This window comes from Piliocolobus tephrosceles, unplaced genomic scaffold, assembly GCF_002776525.5.
Source record: "Piliocolobus tephrosceles isolate RC106 unplaced genomic scaffold, ASM277652v3 unscaffolded_32240, whole genome shotgun sequence".
NCBI lineage: Eukaryota > Metazoa > Chordata > Mammalia > Primates > Cercopithecidae > Piliocolobus > Piliocolobus tephrosceles.
The window spans coordinates 1-11,877 of NW_022315689.1; the positions used below are offsets into that span (position 1 = coordinate 1).

General features: G+C 46.6%; 1 protein-coding gene across 1 annotated transcript; it reads right to left on the minus strand.

Annotated features, from left to right (window-relative positions):
• Positions 1–3: 3 nt before the first annotated feature.
• LOC113222613 (golgin subfamily A member 8S-like) lies at positions 4–6,425 on the minus strand (the record flags this gene model as incomplete). The annotated part of the gene is made up of 12 exons (XM_026452274.1): positions 6,342–6,425; positions 4,530–4,646; positions 3,886–3,945; positions 3,623–3,703; positions 2,726–2,764; positions 2,420–2,467; positions 2,247–2,331; positions 2,042–2,151; positions 920–1,006; positions 705–812; positions 424–511; positions 4–27 (listed from the first exon to the last, which is right to left on the minus strand). Coding segments are annotated over exons 1-12 (931 nt in total), but the record flags the coding sequence as incomplete, so codon positions are not given.
• Positions 6,426–11,877: the final 5,452 nt, after the last annotated feature.

Genomic DNA, 11,877 nt, shown 5'->3' on the forward strand with positions numbered 1-11,877 from the left:
CTGGGGGCTCCGGGGGCAGGGATTCAGCTGAGAAAGGAAGCAGACAACAAGGGCCTCTGGATTCTCAAAAACAAAAACAAAACAAAACAAAAAACAACAACAAAAAACCCCTCCTCTTGGTGCACAGCTCCTCTCAGGCTCCCCAAACTTGGCCTCACTGCTAATGATTCCTCGCACCCGGATGGTAGCCAATCTTCCAACCACTTTCAGATGGAGAGCACTGTGGGTGGCTGACAATGGGCCCCCTTTGCTGATGGGGACACTGAGGCTCACGGAGGTGACAAGACTTGCCGTCTCCTGGCACAGACCTCCTTCCCTCTGCCTCAAAGCCCTTCCATCCACCCCCCTCCCTGGGGCATTCTAAGCCCCCCCACAGCCCTCTGATGCCAGGCCTGCTCCCAGGTCACGCCAGCCCCATCTTACCCATCTGGTTTTTGAGTGTGGACAAGCGCCTCTCCAGCTCCTCCACCCGATGCATACCATCCTTCTTGTCTTTCTTCAAGGTGCAAACCTACCCAAAGCACAGGGGAAAAGGGCCCTGGAGAGAGGGGCTGGTGGCTGGTGGCTGCCGTCTCCCTCTCTGTCCCCACCTCCACAAAGCCCAGACCCATGACCACCTCTGGCTGTACTATTCCCATGTTACAGATGCCCAGAAAGATCCAGTGACCCATCTAAGATGGGAGAGCTGAATGGTCAGATCTCACCTCCTGCCACATTTTTCTCATCTTCTGCTGCCACCGGGCCCTCTCTCCTTTTAGATGTTGAGCATATTCATCTGTCTCTAGCTGGGCTTGTTTAAGAGACTTCCTCATCTGCAGGAATGGGCACAGAAGTTACGCAGGGCTGTCACTGGTCCTCACCTGCTCCTGGCCACTTGGGATCATCTTCCTTCCATATGCCTCCCTCTGCAAAACCTCACCCGTGTCAGGCGTTTGCTCAGCCGTGCCTTCTCCTGTATGGACTGCTCTAACTGCCACTCAATAAGTGTTTGACTGCAGCTTGAGAACTGGATGGTGAAGAGTGAGAAGTTTCCATCTGGTGAGCCTGGGCCATTCCACCCAGTGCCCCTTAAAAGGGCTAGGGCTAGGCTCAATATACAACTCGGTCAGTAAAGATCAAGGCACTTCCAAGCCCATGGTCTGGTTTTTAAAAGAACTCAGTAAAGTTGGAAGGGACAGGGAAAGAGATCGAATTTACAGCTGGCTAACAGAGGCCCAGAGAGATCAGATAATATTGCTATTGTTATTACTGTCATTATTACCACTGTCTGAACCTTTATGCAGCGCTTCACCAGGTGCCATGCTAGCAATCCCATTTAATCCTCGCAACCACCATAGGAGACAGTTACTATGATGACCTCTATTGTGTAGATGAAAAATCATGGAGTATTTGAGGTTAAATGCTGGCCTAAGATCACTTAGGCAGAGCTGGGATTTGAACACCCAGGTCTATCTGATTCTCTAAGCCCATTTTTCTTGCTGGGGATGGGGGCACAGATAGCAAGGGGACAATTAATCTTTTGTTTACATCCTTTCTGAAAGGATGATACATTCCTATAGTCCAAAACTCAGAAGGTAAAGAAGGGAAGTATCTCCCAGCCACCCTGTTGCTCTCTCCTGAGTTTATTATGAACCTTGCAGACATGTTTTATGTATATTATCATAGTATGTACACACACACACACACACAGTTTCCTCTCTACAGAAATGGTAACATACTAAAGGTACTCTTCTGGACCTTCACAGAACAAGTACCCAATACCCCACCTAGGACTTGGCCAAGACCACAGCCAGGTAAGGGCAGGGCAGGAACTTGGCCTCCAAACTCTGCGTCCAGTGCTCGCTCCCCACCGCATCCCCCAACTCACCCACAGCAGCTGACTCCTCCCCAGGCTGCCTCTAACAACCGGACACAAAAGCAGCAATAAATGGCCATGCTGCCTCCTGGGCAGGACACTCCATCCTGCAGAAGGGACCTTTAGGCTCACTCCTCCATCTGCGAAGCCGGGCTCCCAGGGGACGGGGCAGGTGGTTGAACTCACACTGATCTCCTTCTCCTCCTGTGTGGCGGGGACAGCAGAGAGAGCCCGCTCTAACTCTCCTATACACTGCACTGTATGTTGCAGGCGGCCAGCCAGATCCTTGGACTCCTCTGTAATGAGAGAGTTGAGATGGGGCCCAAAGGACTCCCTCTAAAGACCTGTCAAAGTGCCAGGTTGAAGGATAACAGGGTGCCCAGATTCCCACCTTCAAAGTATCTGAGAGAACGTTCCGTATGATACAGGTCTGTACTTAGTTTCTTTATCTGTCTATTCAATCTCTGGACTCGAACCTTTGGGAGAAAAGCCAAGCAAGTGCTGGAAGAGAAGGAAAGAAACATTCTCCGGAGGACAGGAGAAAACTTCACACCCTCCACTCACCTCTAGCTCCCTTTCAGTTTTTTGTTTCTCGATGTTTGCTTTCTTTTCCTATAGGAAGAGGAAGACAGAGCTCTTACCAGGGGAGGCAGAGACGGCACAGCAAGAGACATGCCCCCAGAAAGCCACCACTGCCCCAGGACAGGCCCACCCATGGGACCAGGTTATCAGGGACCCTGTTGGGATGGGGTGGAATCTAAGGGGTGAGCCTTCTTCCCCAGGTTGGGAGTGGGCAAGACTGGGGCCTCTACGTCTGAGTGTCCCCCAAACCAGCACTCATGTTGTGAGCAAACAAAGAAATCACGTTACTTCTTCCAGCTGATGTTCCATTTGTTTCTTCTGTTGTTCCTGTGGGGAGAGTCAAATTAAGGTGACGGAGGGTGGCCCCCTCAACTCTATTCCCCAGGCCAGGAAGCGGTAGGCAGGGGCCAGGAATGGATTTTAAAGGCAAAGTTCTCAGACCCAAGGGGAACACGAACTGGTCAACTCTCCTCAAGCTCCCAAGGACAGAGGATTTGGGTCTTTGTTGGTTTCCGCCCACAGCCACAGAACTCAAAGTCTGAATGTGGAATCTCTTGAGAGGACAGTAACATAAACCTCTAGAGATGGAGTTTGAGAAAGGCCCCCCCTTCTGCCCGCTTGTGATTTAGAAAAGTGCGTTCATTCGGTAAACATTTACTGTGCACGAACGGGCCAGGAACGGTTCTTCACAGCAGATATAGGCTAACGGAAAAGGACAGACAGCAGCTCGTGGCCCTGAGGTTTGCATTCTAGGGGGCCTTCAAATCTCGGACTCTTAGAGCTAAAAGACACCTTTGATACTCACTACCTCCTCTGGAAACACGAGTCCAGAAAGGAGAGGCGGCTTGTCCAGAATCAAAGAGCAAATTAGGGACTGAGTCACAGCAGAAATACGGGGCCCCTGACAACCAGTCAGGCTCGCACTCCCCCGAGAGGCCACAACCCCAGGGCGTGTGTAGCAAGGACTAGAGCAGGGGTGTGTGGAGAGGAGAGAGTCGGCAAAGAGGGCAGCAAAAGAACAGCCATGCTGCGTGCTCTGGGGTCCCTCCAGGTGAGGTCTGGGCGCCCCAGCTCCCTATTTGTCCTTGGCACCAGGGGCCCGCAGCCCCTTTCTTCAGGGCCCCAAGGGAAAACTGAAGCCCAGGATTGGCAGCGTGGAGTCAGGGGACCCCATTGGACTCTTACCAAAGATTTGATGGTCTTCTTCAGTTGACTGATTTTCACGGACCTCGAGTCCAGGGCTGCTGGTAGTTCTTGGCAGGAGCTCTGAGGCGCATGCAGAGAGGAGGAGGTGGAGGAGGAGTGGGGGAGGGGTAGAGAGAACAATCATTAGGGCTGGGGTGTGTGTGGGCTGTCTCAGCTGGCAGAGGGGCACCCACTCCCCGCTGTGGGAGGAGGTTGGAGGGTTGGCCTGCAGGGTCACTGCACCTCCGCCCAGAGCCTCTTACCTCCAGATCCTTGAGGGGTGCTGATGACGTAGGGCCATCCCCGAGGATACCCGTTGCTGACTACAAGAGATGAGAGTGCACGTGGAGATGTTCTGTCCCCATCAGTGTCAGACCCCTCTGACTTCCGGTCTTCCCCATCAACTGGCAACATTTTCTTTTCTGCCTCTCTTGGACCCTTTGTCCCATAACTCCTTTGTGCCAACTTCTCTCATGGTTTTTATCTCCCCACCGTCTCACCCTGGGGCCCTTTCTGTGACTCCTGATGACAAGTGGCTGTTCTCATTGTCCTGGCTTCCCCATGAGACTGGGGTTGAGGGAAATCGAACAGCAATGACCATATCCTGGTGTCCTGAGTGTTTACAGCAGGCCATGTACTAGGGATTAACATAAAACGCTAACAAATCTCATTTAAACCTCACAAATGGAAGTCAAACAATAATACCACCTCTATTATACACATGTGCAAGGAGAGGCCCAAAGAGCTCAAGCCACTCACCCTAAATCCTATCCCTAGCAGACAGAGAGGCAGGATTCAAACCCAGAGTTCTGAACCAGTACCCAACAGTCCATCCACAATCTTAACCATTACCCTCTACTGCCCCTTGTGCCCCCTGCCCCCAGGAGCCTGGTCAGCCAAGACTCACATCCCCAGGTGAGTGGCAACCACCAGAAGTGGCTGTCTCAGGGACACTGCCATTTGTTTCCCTGTTCTTCGCTCCTGCTGGACCACCAGGGCTGTTTCTCTGCCAATATTCTTTAAACTGTGGGAAAGAAGAGCAGTAATCCTCATGAGAACCATCAGCCCCTACAGCCACATCCTCCTTTACAGTTTTTACAAAATACTCTTACACATCTCTGATTTAATGACACCAACCACTGTACAAGGTGTTGTCACAATCATTTAGTGACTGAGAGGGATTGATATCATGGCTAGGGGAAAAAAAAAAAAAAGAAAAGAAAAGGTGATACTGGAACTTTGAAATCAGTCTTCTGACTCCAAGCTCTGGGATTTTGAGAAGCATCAGCAGCTGCCTGGGACCAAAGCCAGAGGCAGAGGTAGAAAACTAAACATTAAGTAGGCAGGAACTGGATGCCATGTGGTTTAGAGTCATACATCCTCACACGTCTGTTAGTGTGAAGAAGTGCACCAGTACCTCTCAAACTTTTATATCAATGTGTCCTCGTGGCAGAAGGCAGCCTTTCTGTGAAATCTGGGAATTTATCAGAAAGAGGACAACCCAAGCCTCATTTCAGAGAGAAGTCTGGTATACTCTTAGAAACCTGTGACTGTCATCCTTAAGTACATTAATGTTTTCTCTCTTGATCTCAAGAAAACCAAGGGAACCTGACACTTCAGAAAGATGTCCCATATTTATCCCGTGGCACTCAGAGTACCCCAGGTTGAGATAATATGAGGAAGAGTCAAGCTGTCAAGTTCAGTTTCCCAAGATCTATTCCTCAGAAGATGAACGAATCTCACTTCACACAACACTGACTGAAGGGCAGCCTGGTCCCAGAACCATGGAGAATTAGAATACGAGGTGGAGAACTCAGAACAAAATGTTAAAATCTCTCTGAAAAGTAGAAAACTGGGAGAAAACCAAACCAAAGCCATTCTCTCATTGTCACCCAGAGATACTGTCAATGTTTTACGCTCATGGGGGAAGTGTAGGCTTTTGCCCCGTCAATGTCGATGTTAAGGGAGTGAGGCAGCCTGAAACCTCTTGCACCTATGTCCCACAGTCTCCATTCCCCTTTCAGCTGGAAATTTGTGCTGTGACAAGAGGAACCAGAAATGGGGTGAGAACGCTTAGGGGACTGGGTCATAAGATCAAAGGCCAGTCTTCCAGGAATGACAGTTCCTAGGCAGACTGTGACATCACTACATTCCACTCCTCCTGGTGAGGGGGAGGGACCACATCAGCGCAATGTCCTAGTCACCACTCCACTATGGGGGAGGGAAACACAAGGTTGGGACCCAGGTCCTTGGAGACGCCAGTGCAAAGAGCCCAGGGAGGGCGACCTTGAGGCAGCAGGATGGGAGGGCAGAGTCTGCAGCAGGGAGCCCCAGGAGTCACCAGCCCAAAGTCACCCGGGGATGACTCAGGAGGGCAGGGCCTGGGGCTGGGGGACCACGGTCCCTAGAGATGCAAGCCCAAAGAGCCCAGGGAGGTCAAGCTTGGGGAAGCAGGAGATGAGGGCCCAGTAATGCAGCAGAAAGCCCCAAGAGTCACCCGCCCAAAGTCACCCTGGGGTGCTCGGCAAGGGCAGGGACTGGGCTGCTTGCTGAAGGGGTGAGGCTGACTGACAAAACTTTGATGGGCGTAGCCCAGAGGCACCAGGGTTAGCGGGCCCAGTCCGGTGTGCCTCAGGAGTGGCATGGACTCTGGCAGTGGTCTTGTTGTCAGAGGGGATCTGTGGCTGGGTTGGGGGTCCATGACCTGGTACGTTTTTACCTTTCTCTTGGCCTCAGCCAATATGCTCTGTCGAGTTTCTCCTGCCATCGCAGGGTGGGGAGGGAGGCGGGGTTGGGGCCACATCAGCAAAATCCCAGCGAGCACTGATCAACACCTCCAGTCACCAACCAGGCAGCTGTGTGACTGAGCCAGAGGAGGCGTAACCAGGGTTGCAGTAGAATGCCAAATAGGGGCGTGGCCTTAAGGCTCCAAGCCCATTGGTCAATTAGAAAGCTGAAAGGGAATGGGGGCGTGGCTAGACAGCAGTGTGTCCAGAGGGACTCGTGGCTCACAAGGAAAGCTGCCCATGCAACTGCTGTCCCCACCCACTCTAAGAGAGGGGAGAGGTTGTCCATTCTGGGAGAATGGAGGGGCTTTAAAAGCTTTAAAACTTTAAAAAAATATGTGTGTGTACTTTATATATATGTGTGTCCGTGTGTGTGTCTATGTTTACTTCCAGAGCTGTCTTCATTACCCAGTTTCTATGCAAGATCTGTGATTTTGGCCTATATTTTTCATCTTCAAATACAGTACAAAAATTACCAGTATTACCTTAACTGAGATACAGAGCCTATAAAAATGGAAAATCCATAGCATGCTTGATGATTAATGAAGCAGACTATATTATCCAACATTCCAAAAAGAAAAAATAATCACAATGATTTCTCTATTTTGGAAAAACGTTTCTCTTCTTCTACGTTATTGTTAAGATTTTTTTTCTTAAACAAGAAACATGTCTAATATCTGTAAAAAGGCAAAAGCTTTCGGGTCAGACGCGGTGGCTCACGCCTGTAATCCCAGCACTTTGGGAGGCCGAGACAGGTGGATCACGGAGTCAGGAGATCGAGGCCATCCTGGCTAACATGGTGAAACTCCATCTCTACTAAAAATACAAAAAATTAGCCAGGCGTGGTGGCAGACGCCTGTAGTCCCAGCTACTTGGGAGGCTGAGGCAGGAGAATGGCATGAAACCTGGAGGCGGAGCTTGCAGTGAGCCAAGATCATGCCACTGCACTCCAGCCTGGGCAACAGAGCAAGGCTCTCTCTCAAATAAATATTTAAAGAATTGTTCACTGTACCAGTTGTTCACAAAAATGAACCAACATGTCCATTAACAGGGAACTATTTAAATAAATCAAGTTCATTTACACGATGTAATACCATACAACTATTTAAAGCACCTGGTAAACCAACACACACTGAGATGGAATAATGCTATTAAAAACAGCAAGTAGTAGAACACTGTGTTGCCTATGACACCATTTTTATTCGACATTTAAACAAATTTGTAACAGCAATTATATGAGCAGTGAGAATGGGGTTTGTGAGACTTTTCATTTTTATGTGCTTCTATTTTTGTTATGCTTCTGTATATACATCCATTTATTATGGAGTATTATTTTTGAAAAACACAAATGGGCCAGTATTGTTTGGTGTTGCAAAGCGAGAGTATAGCTTCTGATGTCAACTTTTGCATATTGCTTCTCATTTTAGGAAAATTACGAACCTCCTTTATTCTAACTAACTTAAACCCAGCATTTCAAACATACAGAATTGATGACAAAAAGAAAGAAAGAAAGAAAGAAAGAAAGAAAGAAAGAAAGAAAGAAAGAAAGAAAGAAAGAAAGAAAGAAAGAAAGAAAGAAAGGAGGGAGGGAGGGAGGGAAGGAAGGAAGGAAAGACAAGGAGCTTCAGATGACAGTGACTCACACAAAATGATTTACGCTGTAACGCTTGTTAAATAGTGCCACATTCTGGACATAGTTGGTATTACAGTCCAACTCTAGTTGATCGCTTTTTAGAGATGAGGAACAAAGGAAAAAATATTCAAGAAGTGAAAAGTATGGAGTCATGGAAAAATTGCTGTGATGCAAAGCCTATGGTCATAGGACAAGAAACAAGAGAACCCCAAGCAGCAAGCCACTGCTGTTCTATTAGCATCCAAACCTCCATACTCCTGTCTGCCCCAAGGCTTTTTTAAAAAATGGAGACAGGGTCTAACCATTTTTCCCAGGCTGGTCTTGAACTCCTGGACTAAAGCGATCCTCCTGCCTTGGCCTCCCAAAGTGCTGAGATTACAGGCTTGCATCACCTTACCTGGCTATTGATATTTTCTTAAGTCTCCTGCCTGGCGTATAGCTATAAGTGCCTAAATTGTACACGAAAGGCATCCATGGATCGATTACCCCCCCGGGTGGCCAAAAGAACTGCACGAACCTCTCTCCTTGGCTGTCTGGATCAAGCTTCCCACTAGGTCCCTTTACTGAGTGCCTCCCTCATCTTTAATTATGGTGAAGTCTGGGATAACAGGACTGGCACAGGGGAGCGGAAAGCTTCCTCCAGAGTCGTTCTCCCCTCTCCTCTACCATCCCATCTCCTCACTCCTGTCAGCCAGGGAGTCCAATCTGTCCTGAACTCACAGTGTCACCGTCAACTACATAAAATGGCCAGACAAGCTCTTTGGGACTACAAACACATACCCTTAATGTCTTTATTTCGATTTTGTCTACCTCTTCAGTCTAGGTGAAAAAATAAGAAGGATAATAGGGAAGAACTTTGTTTATGACTACTTGTCTGCCCCTAGGAATTTTGAAAACCTCTAGGTAGCAGTAAGAACTGCAGCATGGTATAAGAAAAGAGGAGGAAAAACTGTATAGAAATACATAATAAATGGGCTGGAAAAGAACTGCTGGGAACAAGCAGGCAGGTTGAACTATAAGGAGAGAAAGCAGAGAGGCTAATCAACAAGGCTGGGATCCCAAAAGGGCGTGATGAGAATATTACCAAAGTAGGAAGTCCTGGCTCCATGTCCCCTTAGTGGCTTAGTACTATGTAGCTTGCTTTCTGCAGTGAACTTCAGACCTTCCTGCTAGGATCCTCGAATGGAATTTTCTTATTGGAAAACCGTCGTTCTCTCGACATTCGGGTAGGCCCAAGTCTACCACGCTCAATCACATTTTCTCTTCATATAATCCCTTAACCATCCTCTGTCCTTTAACTGTTTTTCTATACCCTGATCAGATGCCAACAAAAGTGAGAATGTTAGAATCATATATTTTTAGAGGTAGACCAGACCTCAGATTTAAAAAATGGCAGATATTCCATTTTCCAAAATGTGTATGCAGAAAAAATAAGTATGGAAGGATATATGCCTAAGTAATAAGTTAATTTATTTACTTGTATTTTATGAATTCTTTTAAATAAACACATTGCTTTTTAAAAAAACAAACTAAAGGTTTCTGTCAGTTAAAAAATGACACTGATGAAGCAGAGTCCTTACAGATCATCCAGTCCGACCCTGGCCCATACGGTAGCCACGTGTGGCGTATCAATTCCTTAAAAATGCAGTTCCTGTGCTGTACAAGATGTGTCAAGTGCTCAAAAGCCACATGTCACTAGTGGCTCTGTGCCACACAGCAGGGACATAAAAGATTTCCATCCTCAAAGAAAGTTCTATTGAACAGCACTGCTCTAATTAAATAAAAAATACCACTGAGCACAACATAGTAATAGAAAAGACTGAAGAGGTAGTGCTGATACTTGAAAACCTGGTATTTTCAGCCAGGCGTGGTGGCTCACGCCTGTAATCCTAGCACTTTGGGAGGCTGTGGTGGGAGGATCGCTTAAGCACAGGAATTCTAGACCAGCCTGGGCAACATGGTGAAACCGTGTCTCTACAAAAAATATGAAAAATTAGCTTGGCATGGTGACATGCGCCTGTAGTTCCAGCTACTTGGGAGGCTGAGGTGGACGATCACCTGAGCCCAGGAGGTCAAGTCTGCAATGAGGTGAGATTGCACCACCACACTCCAGCCTGGGTGACAGAGTGAGACCCTGTCTCAAAAAACAAAGGAAAACAAAAAACAAAACCAAAACACCTGATATTTATTTTTAAGTCCTCTATTTTCAAACATTCTGAAGTTATTCCATACTATCTTCATGGTTTCCATTCTATGCCTGGTTTAGAATTGGGACCTGATAAAATAAACGTGTTCAACAGAACCACTTCTCATGGCTGTATAACAGATAATCAATACATATTTGATGAGGAAATTATTCAATTTTCTTAATTTTTTGCACAAAATTTGTGGTTTCAAGGGACCAAACTTGAATACTGCGCCTTCATGTTCTAAGAATCAGGGGACTTATACAAAACCTCAGTTGCCTGATAAGGGCTACATCAAAGTGAAAAGCCATGGGAAAAAAACTAGAAAGTATACTTTTGACCCTACTTCTGTAAAGTTTCCTTATGCCACAGATAAGACACATCCCCATTCCTGCCAAATTCTTTCCCTCACCTCCATCTATTGTCTTGATTCCATAAATAGGAGAAGAGCATGAATTTGCTTTAGTTAGACAGATAGATGGATAGATGGATGGATAGATTAGATAGATAGATAGATAGATATAGAGATAGATAGATATAGAGATAGACACAAAGATGGAGATAGAGATGGAGATAGAGACAGACTTCCAGAAGACAAGCTATAGGTAAACTAGTGTCAACATCAAAGTGGTATACCTACATCTAACTATTCTGGAAAGAAAAGCATACCTCAAAGAAATTGACTTAAGTACATAACAGAGAAAAAGTTTAAGCTGAAAGCTACTGCCCTCTTATATGAGACACTTAAGAAATTGCCAGGTACAGTGGCTCAAGCCTGTAATCCCAGCACTTTGGGAGGCCGAGGTGGGTGGATCACGAGGTCAGGAGATCGAGACCATCCTGGCTAACACGGTGAAATCCCGTCTCTACTAAAAATACAAAAAATTAGCCAGGCGTGGTGGCGGGCGCCTGTAGTCCCAGCTACTCGGGAGGCTGAGGCAGGAGAATGGCGTGAACCCAGGAGGCGGAGCTTGCAGTGAGCCGAGATCAAGCCACTGCACTCCAGCCTGGGCGACAGAGCGAGACTCTGCTTCAAAAAAAAAAAAAAAGAAAAGAAATTACTTGGGGGGCAAGTGAGAAAATGGGGAGACGTAGCTCAGAGGATACAAGGTAGCAGATATGTAGGATGAAAAAGTCTAGAAATATAATGTACAACATGAGAAATACAGGTAATAAAATTGTGCTGTATTTGGGATTCACGCTAAATGAGATTTTAAGCTCCTCTTGCCACCAAACAAAAAGAAAATGGGTAACTATGTGAGTTGAAGGATACGTTAATTTGCTTCACTGCAGTAATCTTTTAACCATCTATATGAATCCCATAACATCATGTTGTATACCTTAAATATACAGAGGACAATTTATTTAAAATGAAAAACGACTTCAATGTTTTCTGCATTTTTAATATTCTCACTCAAAGAAAGTATTAATTTGCATATTTGATGTTAAACAGATAGCCTAATCAAGTCACTATCAAGATCAAGACTGAAAGTTATAGCTTTTCTCTTCTGATGCCTTCGAGATATATATGTACACATATATACACACATACACATATATATACACAAATATATATACACACATATATGCGTGTATATATATATTTTTTAAGTTATAGTTTTGGCCAGTTGCAATGGCTGACACCTGTAA